At 32.7% G+C, this 24996-nt stretch overlaps 1 protein-coding gene across 1 annotated transcript in view; it reads left to right on the forward strand.

Moving 5' to 3' along the window:
* Window positions 1-22007, forward strand: part of Slco6a1 (solute carrier organic anion transporter family member 6A1) — a 117388-nt gene extending 95381 nt beyond the window's left edge. Inside the window, exons 11-14 of the mRNA XM_027927691.3 lie at window positions 1739-1926; window positions 11714-11778; window positions 13727-13864; window positions 21868-22007. Of these exons, the coding sequence (XP_027783492.3) occupies window positions 1739-1926; window positions 11714-11778; window positions 13727-13864; window positions 21868-22007 (531 nt within the window). The remainder of the gene's footprint in view (window positions 1-1738; window positions 1927-11713; window positions 11779-13726; window positions 13865-21867) is intronic.
* Window positions 22008-24996: the final 2989 nt, after the last annotated feature.

The following is a 24996-nucleotide window of genomic DNA, read 5'->3' on the forward strand; positions in this document are numbered from 1 at the left end:
TTCTAATAACAAAAACAGCATGGTATTAGGATCAGATTAATACAACCATTATGGAAAGCATTGTGGTGATTTCTCAAAAAACCAGGAATGGAACCACCATATGAGTCAATTGTCCCACTCCTCAGTATTTATCTGAAAGAACCAAAATCAGCATGGTATAGCTATAGCCACTTAAGTGCTTAATAGCAGCACAATTTACAATAGCCAAATTATGGAATCAACCTGGAGACCTATCAATAGATGAATGGAACAAGAAAATGTGGCATATATCCACAATGGAGTTTTAGTCCTTTCAATCTTCTGAAATAATGGTATTTGCCTATAAATGGATAGAAATGAAAAAAAATCATGCTAAGTGAAGTAAGCCAGACCAAGAAATTCAAGAGTGAATGTGGAAGCTAGAGCAAAATAAAGGAAAGAAGGTCATAAGAAAAGGAGATCATTGCAATAGAAGGAAAATGAAGGAGGAAGGAAGGAAGGGAAAGGGAAAGAAAACTGGAATGAATTTACCAAAATCCTGTGGTATACATATATAAATGTACAAAAGGAATTTTCACCTTTAAGCATATGTAGTAAATGCCAATCAAAAATAAATAAATCAGGAAGTGAAAGGAAGATCAGTAGAGGATAGAAAGAAGAATATGGGGAGGGGGGAAGAAGGAAAAGGGGAGGATGGGAATTAAAATCAAACTCTTTACATGTATGATATTTTCAAAATGAATCCAAATACTTTGTATAATGTTCTAATTTTAAAAAAAGCAATAATTTAACAGCTTCCTCCACAATACTGATATAATTTTCATACTAAAATTTTCTGCATCATTTGGACTGAAATTATCTTTAATTCCTCTTATTCTTTCAATAGTAACTTAGTTCCATATATTTATTAAATTTGCTATTTTTCTTATTACTTTGTAACTTAGAATATATTTAGTGGATTGATAAAATGCTTATTTCTGTCATCTCTGATCTCCATTAGGTCTTAGAAAACATGACTTACTTACCGTCCATGAATTATTAACCTTGAAATATCAAAAATTTATATTTTCATTGGTTCCTTATTCAGTGCCACATTATGACTTTGTTTGGCCCTGGATACGTTTGTTTTTGTGCTCCCATTTCTTCACTTACAAAAACATTTTTTTTACAAATGTGTTGATATATAACATATGTGATCTATTCTTGGTTTATTATTAATTACTTTTCTTACTAACATACTCATATTCAAATTTTTTTTTGCTTTTAAAAGAAACAAACATTAAAATATTTTTATTTGGTCCTGAAAGTCTTTTGGGCCTCAGTCACTGTATGCACTGTGTCTAATAAATAAAAGCCCTGACATCATTGCATACAAAGACAAATATTATCTTTTAAACATTGTTCTAAAATTTTTACTGTTGGGTAACTAACCACATTTCATATCCCAGTTAAAATTTAATTTTATTCATTACCATATCTTTAATTACCTTAAGTATTTTGGATAAAATTTCTTAAACTGGCTAAACTTTTCCTAAGTGACTATAATCATACAAACACACACAAAGACAATAATTCATTAGGTAAAAGACCTTGGATTTATTTATTTATTTCTAAATAAGGAATGCAAATTTAACGTAAGGCATTTATTAGTAAAACTGCAGTAGCCCTACATTTATTGATTCAATTTTTATTTCAATAACAAAAGTTTATTTTATGACTATATTTCTGAAACATTGTTTTTAATCTTTAATATTCATAGACGTACTACAATTGTTCTTGCATTAAAGCGGGATTAACAACTCCAGATGTAGAAGGTGATTTTATTGATGCCAGGCCTGGGAAATGTGATACCAAGTGTCTTACATTACCTGTGTTTTTCGCTTTGGTTTTTTCTGCAGTTGTTTTTGCTAGTTTTTCTGATGTGCCACTTACGCTAATCATCTTCCGGTAAGTATATAGTATTTGTAATTATCTTTAATATAATACATAAGAAATATGAATTTAGAAATATTTCAGATTATCATAGTAAATTATTTTCTCTGTATTGTATGATAACAGAGGAGAAATTGTTACATTGTCAAAATTTATGTATATGTTTAATTCTTTTAATTTATTTGCATAAAATATACAAATGTAACATTTAGTTTAATTTTTACCTAAAATTAAGAGTATACATGTATTGAAATAGTACTCCTTACATATGTAAAATTTTAGGTTTTTATGCATCAGGTACAAAAAAAAAAAAACCTTGAATAAACAACCCAATAGAATTATACTTAATCTAACCCATGGAAAATTAATAAATCAGAAAATTCTTAATTGTAACACAGTTGTGAGTTTAAAGTTAATTTGTTGGTTATAATTATTTATTGACTAATTCTATTTTAGCCAATTAAATTATGAGAAAATATCTGTGTCATCAATAAAGGAACATAACTTTTAAAATTTCCATACATAAATATATTATTCTAAATACAACCAACATTTGTTCTCCATGTTTTCTTTCCATATATATGATACCCATTTAACACTCATTTTTATCCTAATTAGGCATTATTTTTTAATTATTGTTTTCAAGAGGTTAACAGGAACCCTTGAGTCATAAAGTACCTGTAGGTTGACCAGGTAACAAAGTGTGGAAAGTAATAGTTTCTATCTGGGATCATTGGGAAATAGTATAGAGCATGACTTGTACTTGGTTCAGAACATAAGTGATTTTTTTATAGTGTAAGCACACGGGACAAGAACTTCACAGGGAAAATGAGCAGAAAAAGTAGAGGCAAAAATGTATGAAATGTGGCAAGGAGTTTATTAAGACAGGAATAGCATGATGGGAGACAAAAACATCTAAGCCATTTAAGGGCTGGTCATGGGAAACCATTTATGTAATCTTATTGTGAATGGTGTTATCCTATGCACATAACTGGGAGCCACTGAAAATAGTAAACCTCAAGGGTATAAATAATCAAATGTATGTCTTAGATGTGATACATCGAAGATAGTGTGGAAGATGGAGCTGAGCAGAGAAATGAAAAGAAATTAGAACTAAAAAGAACAAATAAAAATTTAAAGAAAGAAAAGTAATTAGAATTTAGTAGTATTGTTTAGAGATAGATTCAGAACATATTTGGGAATTATCTAGTTTGGTTAAAATGATGAGCATGGGTATCAGGGGAGTGAGGGGCACAGAGGTAGAAGCCAGAAGGATTTAGAAGATGTTCTAGATGTTTAATTATGATTTCTCTGATGGGAATCTTCCCAACCCTGCTTTCCCTGGCAAGCATTTGCAGGGCTATGTACTTTAACCTTATGCTGATATTTACCTTTAGGTGTCACTTTTGTTACCAGCACACTTTTGACCTAACCATAGTACTTTTAGTAGAGGATTTTCACCCATGTGCATGGAAGAGATGTTCATGGTACATTGTAAAACAACAATAAAAACCATTTTTTCAGAACCAAAAAAATAATAAATAAAATAATGAGTGTTATTAATTTGATGTGCCAAGTATGGAATATACAGAAATAGATGATCATATTTAGACTTCAAGTTTAGAGAACTGAATGAATGATTACTCCATTAATTAAGATTGTAAAGTCAAGGAGAATAGAAAACTCAGATTGAAGGTGATTATTGCAGTGTTGAATATGCCTTATTTAAAGTTGATGTGAAATATCCAAGCAATTGTTCTCAGCAGTAAGATGAAAGAAATGATCATAATATTCCAAAGGCTCAGTTCTGAATCTTCTCACTTCCCTTGAAAATCAGGCAGCACAATAAGGAAAATAACACATAAACACACACTATAATTCCAATACAGCTAGGAGATAAACAAAAGAATAGTAAAGTTGAAATTATGTTTAAGTGTTGCTAAAGTCGAAGCGGGACTGAAAGTCAGCTTGTGGATTCACAAAAATTTTTATGAAGAATAGGAAATGTGGAGAGGACCTCTGAATTGACAGATCTCAGATTTGTCTGGCACATATTTCTGCTCAGAAACAGAGGGACACACATTGAGATGGATGTTCAGGAATCAGAGTCAGGCCTAGGTAGATAAGTAAAGGTAGAGTCTCTCTGGATCAACAATAAGAGGGAAACTTGAAGAGTTCCTAGGAGGTCCAGGCCTGGCAAACAAAAAGTGCCAGCAATATAAACTAAATGAATGCATAAGCTTCAAAAGCAAAAATGTGTAATGAGAGCTCAGAAACATAGGATTGGCGGTAGAAGTTCTTTTGAAGTAGGACAGATTTGAAGAGGCAGAGGATTTGTTGCTATACTAGTCATAATAGTCCTTATTTGGAAATAATACTAACTGTACAATTAATGAATAAATTTTGGCATCTTCATACAATGGACTACTACAGAGTTGCGCTGAACAGTATGGTGATTATTAACCATTTCTGCTCTGTAAGTTAAATTCTGTCTTCATATATGTTTAATTCAGTGTTAAATTGACCTGTTGAGTAATTAAGTTCTTAATTCTAGTTATAGTATTTTCATTATGGAATTTCACTTCTTGCTTTTTAACTGAATTTAATTCTCTGATAAAAATTCTCTATCTTGTATTTTTTGAATATATTAAGCCCAGAAATTTAAGATACATGCCAGATATATAATATCTGAAGATTCTGCAAGTTTATTTATATTTATTTTTTTCCACATTATTGTTTAAACTCCATTTTATTTCTTGGTCCTGCCTCATAAAATTTACAAATAATATTTTAAAGATCATATGTTGTATTTTGCATTTCAAAAACAATAGAGGCTCTGGGTATTACATAACTCCCCAAAATTAAATGTAATTTTAATCAGGCAGCTAGAATAAGGATAGTTACCTGGTGATAGATTTAGGATTTTTTCATTTTTATTTTTAATTTCAATTATAATTATAAATTCATTAGTTGTACAGGTTAATGGGTTTTTTTGACATGCCTATACATGCATATATCATGCCTTGTTTGAAAATGCACCTTCTCCTCTTTCACCCTCCCCTCTCCTTACCTGTTTCTACTTTTCAGTCATTGTTTTTTATGTTTCCACAAATGAGAGAAAACATGCAATACTTGCCTTTATATATCTGACTTCTTTCACCTACATAATGACATTAGTCAACAACAACAACAAAAGTCTATCAACCAGTGGACTAAAGATCTGAACAGATATTTCTCAAAAGACCAAATACACATGGCCAATAAATATATGAAAAGATTTTCAATGGCTTTAGCTACCAGGGAATTGCAAATCTAAGCTACTCTGAAATTCCCTCTTATGCCATTCAGAATGGCTATTATTTTTTTTATTAGCTACATGACATTACAATGATCTTGGCAATTCATACATTTGAATCAATTGGGGTATAATTTCTCATTTTTCTGATGGTACAGATTGCAGAATCACATTGGTCATACAGTCACCTATATACATACAGCAATCATAATGTCTATTCTATTCTGCTGCCCTTCCTATCCCCCCTTCCCCTCCCCTCCCCTCCCATCACTTCTCTCTATCCAATCTAATGTGACACACTTTTTTTTTCCTTTTTCTTCTCACAACATCATACATGTATTCTGTATAATAATGAGGGTCTCCTTCCATCTTCCTTGCAATTCCCCTTCTCCCTTCTTTTCCCTCCCACTTCTCTTCCCTATTTAGTGGTAATCTTCTTCTCATGCTGTTCCTCCCTATCCCATTTTGAGACATCCCTCTTATATCAGAGAAGACATTTGGCATTTGTTAGAATGGCTATTATTAAAAAAAAAAAAAATATATATATATATATATATATATATATATATATATATATATAAAATAAATGCCCGTTAACAATATTGAGTAAAAGAAACCCTTATAGACTACTGGTAAGAATGTAAATTAGTGCAGCTACTATGGAAACTACTATACTACTATAGAGGCTCCTCAGAAAATTAAAAATGTAACTACAAAGTGATCCAGCTATACCACTTTTGGTATATAACCCAAAGAAATGAAGCCAGCATACAAAAGAAATACCCATATACATCACAGTAGTCACTATTGCCAAAATAAAGAACCAGTATAGGTATACATCAGCAGATGAATGAATAAAAAATATGGTGTATATACACAATAAGGGGATATAACTCAGTTGGTAGCTTGTTTGCCTCGTATGCACAAGGCTCTGGGTTCAATCCCCAGCACCACAAAAATAAAATAAAAATATATGCACAACAAAATATTATTCAATAATAAAGAGGAATGAAGTTGTACCATTTGCAGACAAATGGACGACACTTTGCGTTTAAGTCTTTAAAAGGCCTTTAAAAGGCTTTATCAGAAGCCAGTTCCCTATTTATCCTTAGATACAGTCTATCTAGGGGATTTGATTGAAAATAATGTATATTAAATATAAAAATCTTAAATTTTGTGAGATTTGAATTCCATAATTATCTTTTCAGTTATAATAATAAAACTTTGAAGATCAACATTACCACTTTACATCGCACAAGAAAAATGACCAATACATTTATATAAAAATTCAGTAAGACAACATATAAATCAATACACTTTTTAATTTTCTTGTAAAAATCAGATAAAAAGGAAAATGGGAGAAAAGAACTCTTTTTAATTTTTTTTATTCTAATTTGTTATGTATGACAGCATAATGTATTACAATTCATATTACACATATAGAGCACAATTTTTCATATATCTGGTTGTACACAAAGTAGAGTCATACCATTGTGTCTTCTTTTAGAAGAAAATGAAGGAGGAGAAAATGGAAGAGAAGTAGAAGAAAAACCTATAAATTAACAAGAAATGTTCAAAGCCTGTATGAGAAAAAAATGAAAATATTTCTGAAGGCACCCTATAGGGTCAGAGTTGAGAACACCAGTTACTAGGGTAGTACATGAATGGAGATTGAGGGATGGAGCACCGGACTTGCAAACAAAAATAGATAGCACTGAACAGATGGGATGTCAGATATTTTGTTAATGATGCTGATTATATGTCTCTATGCATAGAAGAAAATCACATAGAACTACCTGCATACATACACACAATTTTAATTTAAATATTTTTAAAAATCTATATTAGCTACAAATGAAAACAGAATAAGGTCTATAGTCTAGTTAGCACTAATTTTCCAATGTCAGTTGCTTGATTTTGATGTTGTGTTATTGTATTGTATTGTATTAAGGTGTCATCATGGGGGGGGGGTGAGCTGGATAAAGATAGCATTTTTATAACTTCCTGTGGCTATCATACTTTTAAAATAAAAAGTTAAAAAAAAGAAAAAGAAAACATGCATAAATACACCCCTGAATGTACCCAAAGCAGGAACAAAGTAGTTCAAGTCTTATTTGACTTGAACAAATAAGAAGGCTAGAGCTCATCCAGGCACTATAATCCCAGTGGCTTGGGAGTCTGAGACAGGAGGATCAAGAGTTCAAAGCCAGCGAGGCACTGAGCAACTCAGGCAGACCCTGTCTCTAAATAAAATACAAAAATAGGGCTGGGGATATGGCTCAGTGGCCAAGTGTCCCTCAGTTCAATCACCAATACCAAAAAAAAAAAATAAAAATAGGAAGACTGAACACTATAACTATCTCAATTCTTCTTAAAGTATCAGTAATTTCAATTTGACAATGAATATATGAAGAGACTTTACAAGTTACTCAATCTGATTCTAAAGTTTTTATGAAAAAACAAAAGTAACATTAAGTAAAATAATGATCAGACTCATAAACTAAATATAACATAAAACCTTAATAATTTAAAAACAGTACAGATTTAGGAACAAACTGATAGTAAGTATAGCAATAAATCCCCAATCACATGGAAATTTTATATATAAATTTCCCCTCAAGAGCAGGGGAAAAAAAGACTGTTAGGGAAGAGGTTTCAAACTAATTGAATAGACTTGTGGGGAAATCTTATCCAGATCTCATGCGATAGCCCTGAAAAAATCATATAGAAGAACAAAGACTTAAATATGAAAAAAGAAAATGCTAGAAGAAAACTGGTTAATTTCTATTTATCTTTAAAAATAGGTAACTTAAAACATGACTCAAAATCTAGAAGAGGCTAAATATTGATAAATTTTATTGCATAAAATAAAAAAATAAAAAAAGTCAAAAGTTGAGCAAAAATTATCATTTGAAAGCCATATTCTGTAAAAAGGATTAATCATTCTAATATATAAAGCACCTAAAATTAACAAAGTATAAAATAAAATATAAATAAAAATATGAAAATATGCTTAGACACACCAATAATAGAAGTTTCTGGGGAAATAGAAATTAAAAATATAATGTGATTATTTTTCTTATATATCCAGTTGATAGGAGTAAAACTTTAATAATAGAATTTGCATGAATGTTTATAAAAACAAATACTCATATATTGCTTGAGAGAGTACAAAATGGTACAGTCCTTATAAAGGACTATCTACAAAAACAAAATTACAATGTGTGATGCCATAAGTCTTATGCTAACACTGACTGTACTTCTACTTTTTTAAATCTGGGTAACTTTTTTTTTTCAGAGCTTTAGAGTAACACACAGTGGATGGGTTCATCCTTACAAACTTACACATGCATGGAAATTGATTTTAGTCCATGACCGCCCCCCCCCGCCCAGGCTTTTTCCTGCCATATTCCCTCCCTTCTCCTATTCTCCTTCCTGTACTCTACTTGACTTCATTTTGTTCACCTATTAATTTATATTTAATTGGTTCTTTATATTATGTTACACTTCCCCCCCCCCTTTCCTTTATTTTAGTTGGGTTTCCACATATGAGAGAAAACATTTGACCTCTGAGTTTGGATTTTTTCACTTAGCATGATATTCTACATTTCCATCCATTACTGGCAAATACCATAGCTTCATCCTTTTTATTGCTGAGTAGAATTCATATATATATATATATATATATATATATATATATTCTAATATTTATATATAATATAATAATAATATAATATATAATATAATAATCTAATATATTATATATTATATAATATATAATTTATATATTATATAATATATAATATATATTAATATATATTAATTCTAATATATATATTAATTCTAATATATATATATTCAATATATATTATATATGATATATAAAGAATATTATATATAGAAAAGAATATTATATATAGAATTCCATTACATATGTGTATATATATATATGTATATATATATATCATACCATATAGCATAATTTATTAATCTATTCATCTACTGATAGGTAGCATTGTACTTCTTGTAATCCTTATTGCAAATATTCTGCAAACAAATACATTTTCATCAATATGGTTATCTATATCACATACAAATCATATTACATAAAAAGATATATGATACAGATAACCTAAACATTGAGAAAAAACTAAAAACAACAGATTGGTTGAATAAATTAGAGCATTTCTGAGTAATGCAATATTGTATGACTGAAAAAAAAATGAGTTAAGGAGAATCTCTGTGTTCACATAGGAAAGAATCTTAAGAGTACGTTGTTCCATGAAAAAGTCAGAATGCAAAGCAGTGAACATAGTATGTTAAATTCTGTGAAGAAAGGGGCAGTACTGATATGCAGTTTTAGTTACTTGTACTCACATAAAGAAACACTGGAGGTATAAACAAAAAGGTAATTAAGATGTTGGCCTTTAAGACATGAGATAGAAATCGGGGAAAATGAGGACATAGGTCTAGGAACCCTAGTTTGTCCAGTACACCCTCTTTACATTGTTTTGCTTTTCAAAACGTAATTCCAGTGGCTCAAGAGGCTGAAGAGGATCGTGAATTCAAAGCCAGCCTTAGTAACTTAATGAGGTCCTGAGCAACTCAAGGAGACCCTGTCTCTAAATAAAATACAAAAAAGAGCTGGGGATGTGGTTTGGTGGCTAAGTGCCCTTGGGTTCAATCCCCAGTATCAAAAGAGAGAGGTTATGGGGAGAGGGAGGAAAGAGGTGACAGGAGAGATAGATGAAAAAAATGATATTTTCTATTTTGTTTCAATCACAACATTTGATTGCTGATTGTGGTGATGAGGAAAAGGATCATGTCCATAGTGACCCCTTTCTAGGATGTGTGTATGTGAAGTGAGTATCTACTGATGGTCCACTTCTTAAGATAGGGAGCACTAGGGGAAGAACAAAATGTTGTGTAAGACAGAAACCTATGTCTAGTATTGATGTCTTACAGGAAAGATATGGCCAAAAAAAAAAAAAAACCAAAAAAACAGGTAGCTGTCACATAAGAGATGATGAAAGCTTCCTTTTATTTTTGAAGAGTACCTACAAATGTTCTGTTTACTTCATGAAATTCTTAAACCACAATATCAAAACTTAGAAAAAAATTTTTAAAGAAGTATTCACCTTTATGTTATGACATAGTTATGTCTCATTAAAATTTTGATTTTTATGTATATAATTTTCATCTTTAAGTTCATTAAATTGATATTGGACACTCCTGGGAATCACCAAACATTTAAACGTTATTTTCTGTATCAGAAAGATGCTGATGGCTCAAATCAAACTATAAATACTTCTTATTGACTTTATATGAGGGTATACATATGCTTCAGAGAGAACCACGGCCATGTTACATATTTAACCAAACTGCATATAATAAAAGATGCAGAGAATCATAGTTAAGCAAGTAATCAATATTTCTACTGTATATAAAAAGCTTTATACTAAAGTTTGGTCCTAAAATGTCACACTTTGCTTTTTATAACTTCTTTTTAAGCAATGTACTTGTAATAAAAGTATTAATTTTTATGTAATAATATAATTATTAGCAAAGAGTTGGTTAATTTGTTTTCATTTTCCTGTTAGTAAGCATTTGAGATATAAATATATATTTATACTTAATTGATATGGGTAGAATTACATTTGTATTCTACCCATATCAATGAAGTATTATAAAATACTATGCATATACTACATCTTTTTGAATAAGTTATTGCAGATGAAAATATTGATCGTACTGTATTGTTCAGATTTTAATACAAAGAAGCAAACAGTAAGCAGAGTTTATTTAAAATGCCCACATAAAGGGAGTCTAAAGACTGGAGATGTAGCATAGTGGTAGAGCACTTGCCTAGTAGGGGTTCAATCCCTAATGCCATCAAAAAACAAACCAAACCAACCAACCAATCAGACAAACAAACAAACAAAAAACCAAAACAATAAAAACCGCATAGCTGCTGGACATGGTAGCCCAAGATTGTCATCCCAGGGACTGTGGAGGCTGAGGCAGGAGGATTGCAAGTTCAAGGCCAGCCTCAGCAAATTAGTGAAAAAAATTGCCTCAAAATACAGAAGAAGCTGGAAATGCAGCTCAGTGGTAGAGTACCCCCGAGTTCAGTCCCCAGTGCCACTAAATAAATAAATAGGAAAATAAAATAGAAAATGAAAGGAATCTAAGACAATGACATACATGACCAAATGAATAACATAAAAGCATGGAAGCTAGTTATTTCAAGAAAGCAAACAGAATCTGAGACAGAAAATTTTGGTCATAAAGTTCTTTCTCATTGTGAAGCACAAAGAGCTTTGTAATTTGTTGGCAACAGGCAAGAAATGGAGAAATGGGAGGAGCTGCAGTCCTTTAATGTGTCAGATCAAATTCTGCCAACTGGCCATAGGTTCTTAGTACAACTGATACACAAGGAAAAGAAATTAACATTGAACCTAGCATACATTATGCATTGGTAATAATATCTTCATTATTTTCTTTCAGGGTTGTACCAGGGAAACTCCATTCTTTGGCGTTGGGTATATCGTATGTCATTCTAAGATTACTTGGTATGGACTTTAAGCAGCTATTTTTTATTACATCCAGTTGTTTGAGTTTTGATATGTATGTGTTTATATATGTATTTATAATTAAATAATTTAAAATGACACAAAACAAGTGAATAGGAGAGGTGTTTTGAAAAATTCAGGAGGCAATTAATGTAAAGACAGAATACCTAATGTAATGCCAGTTCTTTTATACAAAACATGCACCCACTATATTGGATCTGAGGAGTATCTGTGAATTTTGCTCTAGAGTATATTCATCATCTCATAAAAGTGGGTTGAGGAGCTCATACAAAATACTTGTATTAACTTTATATTTCTTGAACTTTAGGGAAGTCACTAAACTAGAGTAGTCCTTTTGAATATTTTCATCACCAAAGATACTGAATCTGTTTTTACAGATTTGCTTATTCTGAAGAATAAATTGGTTTTTTTTTTAATTTTTTTTTCTGGGAGTAATGAGCTCCTTTCTTCAGGCTTTCTTAAATAACAAGATCTATATTTCAAACCACATTATGACTGTATTATAAGTCCTGATTTAAGAAGTTGATTAAAAATATCATCGGAGTAAAGAAACAAGATTGGACTGGATTAAAGGCTGTAAAGTACGCAGTACAAAAATGTAGAAATTGTATGTTGGGTTCTGATTTGGAGCAGAGAAATAATTTTAGTTCAATAGGTGTGATTCAAATTAGCATTTTAACATGGAAAAATTAGAACATGAGTTTAATGCTGGACAGTGACCCAACAGATCAGAAAATATCTGTAACCAAAGAAATAGCACAGGGAACAGCAGTGCATAGGCCAGTTTGCTGCCGCAAAAAGAAGTCAGTGAGGCTGATGTATTTTTGAATTGGAAAGATTATATTGTAGATATAAACAAACAGAAGATAGATATTAGCTTATGTACATTTTTAGAACTCTGCTGGTAGAAAGGCAAATAATTATTATGAGAAAAATGTAGAGGAAAAGAAAAAGGAGGCTTTTGGTGAGTTTAAGAATCATATTAAATTGGAAATCTGGGATGTTGGTAGCTAAAGAAAGAAATCAGTATATCCAAGATATGTTTGGAATCTGTGTTACAACATTTATGATGTATTGGAAAAAGATGATGAGAAGTGAAAAATAGTATGTGGTAGATGTAGGTTTTTCACGTTGAGCAACTATAAAAAGACTGAGATGGGGAAATTGGCAGACATCAAGAGTCATGGGGCACCAACACCGTAATAATTTCTTAAGAATGTTGATCAACCATTACCAATGTTTAACTCTGAGAACACAATTCTGGTGACTATGGGAAAACTGTGCATGTGACTGCTCATTCACTTTTTGATGAAAGGAAAAAGTGTTGTTGGTGAAGAGCTGTTGTCTCTGAAATTATGTAAAAATTTCCCTTTGGCAGCACAGCTGTCCTTTAGGATCTCAGGCCATCTGAATCTGGGACTACCATAAGCTTATCAAAATGTTTTCATTTTCATTTATTTTTCCAAGTATCTTGATAAAAGATTTACACTGCCAACTCATTTTTCAGTCATTCAAAATTTTGCAGTTACATATCTTTGAAGATATACTGAGTTCACAAAAAAACAGTATTTGGTATCTCTGTTCAAAATATTTTATTCTAAACTTTTCAAGTAAAAACCAACAAATATTTTGAGATGGCTTTGAAACAAAAACATGTACAAAAATTCTAAAAAAGATTCCAATGTACAAATATATTTGTACATTTAGGGATAAGAAGTTTTTAAAAACTCATATTATTTCCAGTAGTTAACAATCCTAACCAGAAGTGATTCTTTGATGATTTAAGTGATATATTTAAAATGATGATGATGATAATGATGATGATGATGATGATGATAGTGGTATGTGTGGAAATTCTAAAGGAAATTATTATGATCCTGATCAATGGTGTTTTATGGAGAATTTACAATCATTAAATATTTTACAGGAACAATTCCTGGACCAGTCATTTTTAAAATGGTAGGAGAAACTTCTTGTACCTTTCGGGATATTAATCATTGTGGACGCAAAGGACGTTGTTGGATCTATAACAGGACAAAAATGGCCTACCTACTGGTAGGAATATGTAAGTGGCATATATTATAGAAACTTAGAAAAATAAAATTGTTTTAAACACTTATGTTTGTTTATAGTAGAGTAATAATAAACCACAAACTAATAGTTTGATAATTAAAGTAGGCTTATATGATTGTATAGAAAATATTTTGGAAACAAATACTATAGAATTTATATAAATATTTGATCAGTGTGTTAAATACACAATAGTTTTATGTTATTTTTATGGTTTGGATCTGGTATGTCCCCCCTAGTTTCAAGTGTTGAAGGCTTGGTCCCCAATGCAGTAATATTAAGAATATTGGGGAAGTAATTGGATCATGAGGGTTCTGACCTCATCAGTGGATTAATCATTTGATGGCATTAGTGGGAAGTGGTAGAAACGTCAGGAAGTGACCTAGATGAAGGAAGTGGTTCCTTGTAGGTGTGCCCTGAGGCAGTATATCTTATTCCTGGCCTCTTCCTCCCAATCTCTCTGTTTCTAATCTCCATGAAGTGAAAAAGTGTTTTGCTACACCCTTCTGACATGATATTCTGCCTCATCATAGACCCAGAAACAATGTAGCCAATAAACCATGGATTGAAATCCTGGAAACAGTGCACCAAAAAACCTGTTCCTCCTTAAAGTTTCTATAGGTATTTCTATAGGTTTTCTATAGGTATTTGACACAGAAACAAAAGGATGATTAGCACAGTTATTCCAGAAGAAAGGGTTATAATCAGTAAAAATTAAATTTAGGAAGTAATTCTGCCTGTATAGTCATCAGCAACCACATTTCTTGACCTTGTGACCTTTTCCAGTTTCACTGTAAATGATTAAATAAATTTGAACAAAAAAAAAATTATACCATGAAAGATCATCAAGATACTGTTATCACACTTAAATAACTTCACATTTTCTCTTTTGTTTATTAAGTATGAATGCTTGGAACATAGCAAGCATTCAATATTTCTTGAATAAATAAGAAATATAGGGAACTGGGATGTTGTGTGGGTGGAAGCTATGGTCGTGGTTAGGAAAGTCAACATATGTTAGTATTTGGAAAATTCACTGAGTGATTCTGGATCTTAATTTAGTCATTTAATCATGATATAGTGCTACATAATTTCTAAAATTTTAATAAATAATCAAAGTATGTCTTAATATATAAATACTTTTATGTAATAAATATTCAAAGTATTTATATGTTTTGTGTTTTTACTGAATAGGACCAGTAATTCAAGGATCCACATAATTACAGATTCTAATATTTAAAACAAATAAATATATGTTTGATAGACAGTATAGAGTAATGCCTTGGAATTTAAAATTCAGTTACCCAGCAAGTTTGACCCATACTGAATACTGGGTAAAACAAGAAAATTAAATTAAAAAGCCACTTGACATTTAATGTGTAGAAATTAATTTTGGTCAGAATTCAATAAAACTAGGGATTATTCTTAAGTGTTCTTAAAACATTGCTGAGATTTTTAATTTTTATGATAGACATAATATAGTTAGCTCTTTTCAAACACAACACACAATTAAGAAAGTTAATGAAATACTGGAGAACCCACTATGGACCTATTAAAAGAAGATACAAAATGTAAAGCACATAATTATAGTCAGATAGAAGGTACAAAGACAGGAAAATGCTAGAAGAATATGTACTATGACAATTTTATGTAATCTTATTTATGATTTTAAAATAGTTTGAATGTGTCTCCCAGAGATTAATGTGTTGGAGGTGCAGCAATGTGATGAGGGATAGAACTTTTGAGAAAAGTGACCTCATTGGAGGTCACTAGGTCCCTAGGGTCTCTGCCCTAGAATTCATGTACCTCTCCTGGGACTTTGATTAATGCTCACAAGTAGGATTGTTATAAAAGAGTGAGATTGGTCTGACCCTACTTTGACTTCCAGTCTTTCCCTCTCACATGCACTCCCTCCATGATGCTGTTTGCCTATAATACAGGCAAAGGGGGTGACCATTGGCCCTTTAACATCCGAAACTCTCAGCTAAATAAACTATTACTTTTAATTATGAGCCTCTTTTAATTATAGCAATGTTAAATGGACTAACAGAACCAATATATTTAACAATTGTATTCTATGTATGTCTTTGTCTATTTTATGATACTTTTATAAGAGACTACCAGAGAGTAGATCAATTATAAAAAAAAAAAATTATATCTCATAGTTTTGGAGGCTAGAAGTCCAAAATTGAATTCTGCACCTGATGTGGGCCTTTTTACTGGGTTAAAACATGATGAAAGTATCACATGGTGAGAAAGTATTCATGGAAGAGAGGGCAGAAGTGAGCAAGAGAGTAGGTGGGCATAGGAGGGAGCTGAAACTCATGAGTATTTATCACTAACCCACACTTTTAATAACCAACTTAATCCTACAATGACTCACATGCATTATTCTATCCATGAGGATGGAACTCTCATGAGCCTATCATCTGTTATTAGGCTACTTCCCAATATGGTTACATTGAGAATTAAAATTCCAACACACAAACTTTAAGGGCATTGGAATCATACACAAAGTTTCTTTGAATCAGAATTATTGTAAGAATTCTAAATAATTCTGATTTTAAAATATAAATTCTGGATCATTAAGTTAAAAATTCACAGTTGTGGAGGATATCACCAAAATGAGAGAATACAACTTTCTAATACTTGTTCCTTCATAGAAACAATTTGTCTAATTTTCCACACATGAAAATGTCTTTGCAAGGGTTAAGGAATCCAGGTAAAAGAACACAGCACCTAGGTGTAACATATACATAACAAAATACACATTGAAGACTATCAGGTGTAAGTTTCACATTACTCACATCACCCTTTCCCCAACATATGCTCTTTGGAACACCCTGCATTGGGTAAATGAACACTAGGAAAACACTTATTTTTGCTGAGGACCCCAAATCAAGCCTACCTTATTGAAAAATAACTCCAGATTAGCCCCAAGGAACTGGGTCCCAGTCCAACAACACTCCATGGACCAAGCCCTCAGGCCTATGCCAACTGTAGGATTACCTCTGTAAGTGTAAACTCCAGTTTAGTTCCTTCAGTACATACCATGTATCAGACTTGTACCTGCAGCTTCAGATGCCAGGTTGGCATTTATAGCCCCAACCTCAAGGGTTGATCCTTAAGATACATATTTTAGGCCTAAAGAGCCCCCAAGCTGGCTCCTGTTATTTCTGTGTTCAGGATAACCCTAGTAGACTTTGGTATTAGCTGGCACCCACAGATCCAGGATCCAGGACCTGGATCAGATTCACAGCCTCCTCAGTGCCAGGTCACTATGAAAATAGTTTGAAATATGAAAATAGCTTTCACAGAATTAAGGTTAAAAATCACAATAAACTCAATAAAGGTAGAAAAGATACCTGACAAAATTCAATTTCATTTCATGATTAAAAACTCAGAAAATTAGATTTAGAAAAAAATGTACCACAACATAATAAAGGCCATATTTGACCAGCCCATAGCTACCATCATAACTGTGATAAACTGAAAACTTTTCCTGTAAAATCAGGAAAAAAGAAAGGACTGTCACTTTCTCCATCCATATTATATTTAATATGGGAAGTTCAAGCCAGAAAAATTAGACAAGAAAAATATAATACACACTAGAAAGGAGAAATAAAATTACCCATTTGCAGATGAAAAGGTCTTATATGGAGAAAACCCTTATATCTCACTAAAGACATGATTTAACTAGTAAATGAATTCAGTAAAGTTATAAGACACAACTCAACATACAAAAATTAGTGGTATTCTATAGACTAAAAATAGCTATTTAAAAAAATAACAAAAGCATCTCATTTACAGTAGTATCAACAATAACAGTGCCCTAGTTTAAATATGGTTTAATTGTAATCCCCCAAAGGTTTATGTGATTGAAGGCTTAGTTCCCAGGGAAATAGTACTTGGAGGTGCTGTGGAGCATTTAAGAGGTAAAGATTGGTGGGAGGTCCTTGGGTCATGAGGGTAAGGCATAAAGTAATTCTTGTACAACCCCTTCGAAGTTCTCATGAGAAAGTTGTTATAAAAGGAGGAAGTCTGCCTACCCTACTTCCACCCTGTCCTTTTATGAGATGCTTCCCATTAGACCTCACCTCCTAAACTTTCCATGACACCTCCAAATACCACTACACTGAATATGAAGCCTCCAATTACATGAAACTTTTTTTTGGGGGGGTGTGAGGGGTCCAATTAAACTATATCTAAACCGAAGCAGATCTGAACATTTTTAAAAAGAAGATATAAAAATGGCAAATCGGTATATGAAAAAAAAAATATCAACATCACTAATCATCAGGGATATACAAATTAAAACCACAATGAGAAATCATATAATCTAAGTTAGAATGACTATTATCAAAAGACTAAAGATAAGTCCTATTGAGGATATTGAGTAAAGGGAGTTACTGAACATTGCTGGTGGAAATGTCAATTAGTATAGCTGTTATGAAGCTTTCAAAAAATTAGCAATAGAACTACTATAAGTCACAGCAGTTCCACCCCTGGATGTATATACAAAGGAAATGAAATTAGAATGTTGAAGAAATATCTGTACTCACATGTTTATTCCAACTCTATTCACAATAATCAAGACATGGAATCAAACCTAAGCTCCACCAACAGATGAATGGATATTAACAATGTGTTATGTGTATACCATGGAATACTATTTGCTCCTAAAAAAAAAAAAAAGAAGGAAAACCTCCCTTGTGACAGTATGGATGAATCTGGAGGCATTATGTCTGTAGAGCCTGTTCTATTACTATAACAAAAATACTTGAGGCTTGGAATTTTATAAAGAAAAAAAGATATTGGATTCTGAAATTTCAAAAAGCACTGGGCCAGCTCCTGCAAGGGTTCCTTGGTCTGCATCAAATCATGGCAGGGCAAGGGAGCATTATGAGAGGGAGAGGATTGCATGTCAAAGCAGGAAGTTGAGAGCCATTCAGGGGTCACACTTATTCTTTATAACAATGTGATCTTGAGAATTAATTGGTATCTCATGAGAACTCTCTCATTTCCTTCTGATAACAGAAACCCCTATGTCCTAAGTATCTCCTGCTATTCCTTACTTCTGTCATTGCTACCTTGTGGACCAAGCTTCTAACACATGAACCCTGGGAGGACAAAACAGATTCAATACACAGCAAGTCACTGGAGGCCTCCAAGGCTTTTGCCCTTCTCCTACTAAAAATACAATCATTCCATCCCCATAGTTACAGTCTTAGCTCATTCTAGCATCTCTCAAAACTCCCAAGTCCATAGTCTCTTTTGAGATTTGTGACAACTCTTTCAGCTGTAGCCTTTATAAAATACAAATGGGGAAAAATTATGTACTTCTAAAATACAATCATGAAATCGTATTTTAAATATTCCAACTCCAAAAGGAAGAAATAATGAAGCAGAGAGAAAAAAAATCAGCCCTGTGAAGACTGAGACCAGGGGGTGGGGCAGACATTAAATCTTAAAAATCCAAGTCTGGCATTCTGGGAGCACAGTGGTGAGGGCTGGGTTCCCAAGGCAGCCCTGCCCTATACTTTGCTCTTCAATGGTGAATATGGGTCACAAACGGTTTCTCTTTCAGTCTGGTATTGCAGGTTTTCCTGGTGGTGCTCTATGCTGCTGCTTATTCTGCCTTTCCTATGTCCCCTCTATGGTTTTGCTCTCATGGGTCCAGTAGGCATTACTCCATAGTGACCTTTCTGCTTGGGCTCTTACACAATAGCAAATTTCTGAGTAGCTTCCCAGGTTTTCCTTTGCATCTTGGTCAAAGCTGCCATAATCTTATAACTTGCATTTCTCACACCTGCGAAACTATCAACACATGGATGAGCATGGTGGTGTACACCTGGAATCCTGCCAGCTCAGGAGGCTGAGGCAGGGGGACCACAGGTTCAAAGATAGCCTCAGCAACTTAGCGAGGCCCTGTCTCAAAAAAAAAAAAAAAAAAAAAAAAAGGCACTGGTGATGTGGCTCAGGGGTTAAGTGCTCCTGGGTTCAATCCCTTGTACGAAAACCAAATAACAAAACCAACACATAGACACCAAATGCTGCTGCCAGCATGAGCAGTCTGTTCCCATATGAACCATTACTATAGTTATGGAACTCTATTCTAAAATCAGAGAGATGAATTTGGAGGTTGCCATTAACATCAATCCTACAGAGTGCTGTAGCTCAGTCCCTGAGAAAACTCTGCCTGGGAAATTCTTTCTCTGGGTCTGTGATATACAGGGCAGTTTCAAGCATTTCTGAGGGGTACTGGAGACAGTTTTCTCATTGTCCACATGTAGCAACTGGCTTCCTTTAACCACTCTGATCTCCTTAGCATGTGGGTCTCTCAGTTCTCCCAAACATCCTCTTTTGCTCTTTTCCTAGTCATTCTATGAATCTTCGACATCTACTTTGTTTCCTTTTGCTCCCACTTTAATTTTGACTAAAAGAAACCAATAATACCCATACCATAACCTGAATATTTTGCTGTATTAAAGTTCTACGCTCTCTCTGCTTTCAGTAATGTCTTGCTTTTAGTTTGAAATCTTTGTTCTCTCCAGCTTTTTCACTCTTTGTTAGACCATGAGAAGCTTTATTCCTCAGCAGCAGTTTCTTGCAGAGTGTAGTTTTTGTGTTTCTTTGCATGTGTGTGATTTTTTTTTTAGACAGTTTCTTGCTAAGTTTCCCAGGTGAGCCTCAGATTTGTGATTCTCCTGTCTCAGCTTCCAGATAACTTGGATTATAAATGTACACCACCACCTCCAGCTTCAGAGTAGAAATTCGTTTTTCATTCTCCCCATCCAGTATAAAAAGTGTTCTCAAAACAAAAGCAGGTGCAGATGTCAGATCACCCCCACTATCTTCTCCCTTCCTTTGAATATTAATCTGTCTATTCCTTGTTTTTCATTAGCTCTGTCAAGTATTTTTAACAGAAGATTTTGATGTTGTCTGGCCTTACCTAATGTCCTCAGATAATTTGCCTGCTACATTTATTCTCTTCTTAGAAGCACAACAAGCATAATTTCTCAATTTATCCTCCAAAACTGTACCTACAGGAGAATGTTATACAGTTAATTACTGCTTTGTAATCTTAGTATTGTCACAACTATTTCAGAGATAACTCTCTACAATTGGTATTCCCAGGGGCTGGGGTTGTGGCACAGCGGTAGAGAGCTTGCCTAGCATGTATGAAGCAACTGGGTTCAATCCTCAGCACCACATAAAAATAAATAATTATAAATAAAAAACAAAAATGGTATTTCTGGGCTGGTGTTGTGGCTCAGTGGTAGAGTGCTTGCTTACCATGTGTGAGGCACTGGGTTCGATCCCCAGTACCACATAAAATATACTAAATAATAATGCATACGAACTGTATCAATTTTTTAAAAAATGGCATTCTTCCCTTAAAATACATGAAATATTATTGTCATTATAAGTGGTACAGACTCATGAATGTTTCCTATTTTGCTGCCATACATTAGTTAATACTTTAACTGACAGGGTTTTTGCATCCAAAACTTAATGCTTTTATATAATATTGTGAATAACTATTAACTTTCTGAAAATTTAAGGCATAAAAATGAAGGCCAAATACCTACAAAATCACTTACATTTTCCATAGTATTTCTATTCATATTTGGAAAACTGTAAATATTTCAAAGACTAAAGCTACATGAAGTGATATAAGCAGGTTCCAGTTCATATTGATAGTTAATTTCTGAAAGTACAATTTGTTTTGTTTTAATCTTAACACATTCTAGTACTAATAATACACTTTGCATTTGGGGGAAGTACATGCATAAACCATCTGAAATGTTTTAGAAGCATATTTTTGATCTCCTTTAAGTAACTTTTTATGAGTTTATAACATTAATTACATTCTACATTTGAAGAATTTATACCTTTAGAGATGAACTATACTTTTCTTTGGTAAATGACATTATTTCCACAAGTATTTTATTCTAAATAAACTCATAATATGATCCTTCATTTCTAAAATTTCAGGTTTTTTGTGCAAAGTATTCACTATCTGCTTAACTACTATTGGATTTTACTTTTTCAAGTATTTTAAAAAGGAAAATTCTGAAGTTGTCCAGCCTATACCTGTGAAATATATAAACCCTAAAAAAACAGGAAAGGAATAACTTGTAACTGGATCTTCACTGAGTAAGTATTTAACATTTTAATCTATCAAAATAATATTATAGTAATAAAGTTTTAATAATAATACAGTTATATGCTTAACAAATGTTTTATATAATCACAAATTTTGTATTATATTTTAATAACAAATGTAATAATATAGTCTGTGTGTTTCAAATTTTAGAAGATATGAGATTCACATTTAATACTTTTAATAAAAAATTATACTTTGAAAGAGAAGGTTGAACACTTCAGATAGAGCCCTAATATCCAGAGTATACAAAGAACTCAAAAAATTAGACAATAAGAGAACAAACAACCCAATCAACAAATGGGCCAAGGACCTGAACAGACACTTCTCAGAGGAGGACATACAGTCAATCAACAAGTACATGAAAAAATGCTCACCATCTCTAGCTGTCAGAGAAATGCAAATCAAAACCACCCTAAGATACCATCTCACTCCAGTAAGATTGGCAGCCATTATGTAGTCAAACAACAACAAGTGCTGGCGAGGATGTGGGGAAAAGGGTACGCTTGTACATTGCTGGTGGGACTGCAGATTGGTGCAGCCAATTTGGAAAGCAGTATGGAGATTTCTTGGAAAGCTGGGAATGGAGCCACCATTTGACCCAGCTATTCCCCTTCTTGGTCTATTCCCTAAAGACCTAAAAAGAGCATGCTACAGGGACACTGCTACATCGATGTTCATAGCAGCACAGTTCACAATAGCAAGACTGTGGAACCAACCTAGATGCCCTTCAATAGACGAATGGATAAAAAAAAAATGTGGCATTTATACACAATGGAGTATTACTCTGCATTAAAAAATGACAAAATCATAGAATTTGCAGGGAAATGGATGGCATTAGAGCAGATTATGCTAAGTGAAGCTAGCCAATCCCTAAAAAACAAAGGCCAAATGTCTTCTTTGATATAAGGAGAGTAACTAAGATCAGAGTAGGGACGAAGAGCAGGAGAAGAAGATTAACATTTAACAGGGATGAGAGGTGGGAGGGAAAGGGAGAGAGAAGGGAAATTGCATGGTAATGGAAGGAGACCCTCAGGGTTATACAGTGGAGGGGGTAGAGAGAGAGGAGGGGAGAGGTGGGGAGGGGGGAGGGGGGAGGATGGGAAAGGCAGCGGAGCACAACAGACACTAGTATGGCAATATGTAAATCAATGGATGTGTAACTGATGTGATTCTGCAATCTGTGTATGGGGTGAAGGTGGGAGTTCATAACCCACTTGAATCAAAGTGTGGAATATGATATGTCAAGAAATCTGTAATATTTTGAATGACCCACAATAAAAAATTAAAAAATAAATAAATAAAATAAAATATTTATAAAAAAAAAAGAAAGAGAAGGTTGAAATGGAAATGGGAAAATATACATAGGCTAATTCTGACTGCTGTGATATTCTGTTAGTTACTGGACTTTGGCTATGTGTAGAATTGTAGGATTAACTGTATTTCTTATAGTCTATTTTTGTTACTTCACATCTGAGTTAATAATGTTGATTTCCCAATATTTTTTCTAAATAAAATTAGATTTTCCAATGCAGTTAACATTATGTAAATTTAAGCTAAAGTCATATTTATTTTCTAAGAAAAGACTATATTTTAATCCTTTTGAAAGTTAAAATTGTATTTATTGATGATTTGATGTAGAGAGGTTTCTCCATAAAATTTCTGTGGTCAACTGACCAGTTTACAATATGTATTTTCCTGTTCCTTTTATTTTGGTAGCCGTAAAATTCAATATGATCATGTGGTAACTTCTACATTTTTACCTTCACTTGAATTTTATTGATGAAGAATACCTGATAAGCTGAATTGACATTGTTTTTGTGCTTTTATACTTCATTTTATTATCAATAATATTCCATATGAGAAAATATTAACATCTGAAGAAAATCTGTCAATCGTTTATGGACTCTGTTGTGAGCTAATATGTGTTTCTGAAGAAAGATTTTGTGATACTTTTGTTATATATCATTTTAATTAAATTATACTTTTCAAATATTGGATAAATATATGATTGTTGTCAAACAAAAAATGTTCTCAACAATGTTACCTCATTCTCCTCGGAGAAGCTATAACTGACAAAAATTCTCCTTTTTTAGTTACATTAATCCATGACTGTGTGAAAGGATGATTCTGTTTGTAGTCATATGTAAAGCAGAAACAAATGTAGAGCAAGGAATATTCATATTTTGCTATTTGTTTTTTTAATCAACATACATTTGTGAAAATTTGTAGTCTCGTTTTTATATTAAACTCTACTTGACTGCCTGATTCATCTCTCTTTGAACCAGCAGGATTGCTAATATCTGAGGCTCAGAGTGTGAAAACAGGAGTTTCTCCTTTAAAGAATCTACACAATTTGCTGCTGTGCCCTATTCTCAGAAGAGAAAAATCACACATGATATTTATCTAGTTGGAGAAAAGAATTTATGATGATTTGTATTTTCATAATAAAGTAACTTCTTGTGAAACATTTTTGATAATGTTTTTATTGATGTAAGATTTTTACATGTCAGCTTATAATATAGATGTTATTAAGAAATTAAAGGAAAATAAGGGGAAATAGGAGGGTATCCCATGAAAACAGAAGGAAGATCAGTGTCAGTGAAGTAGAGAGGGGGGAGACAGGGGGAGGGAGGACGGACAAGAAAAGGGATGAACTATGGAATAAAAAAGCCAAATTATGATATGTACACGTATGAATGTACCAAGTGAATTCCACCTTTTATTTATACTTATGAAGTACCAATTTAAAAAACTATAAATAAATTGAAGGAAGACCAATTGAGTGGAGAAGGGAACAGGGGGAGGGAGAAGGGGAGGGTGAGAGGAAGTACTGGGAACTGAAGTGGAACAAATTGTACTTCATGCCTGTATGATTATGTCACAGTGAGTCCCAATATTGTGTATAATACACTAATAAAAACATAAAAATAAGCATAAGTAAAAATTAAGAAGTAAAG

The sequence above is a fragment of the Marmota flaviventris genome, chromosome 5, assembly GCF_047511675.1.
Source record: "Marmota flaviventris isolate mMarFla1 chromosome 5, mMarFla1.hap1, whole genome shotgun sequence".
Lineage (NCBI taxonomy): Eukaryota > Metazoa > Chordata > Mammalia > Rodentia > Sciuridae > Marmota > Marmota flaviventris.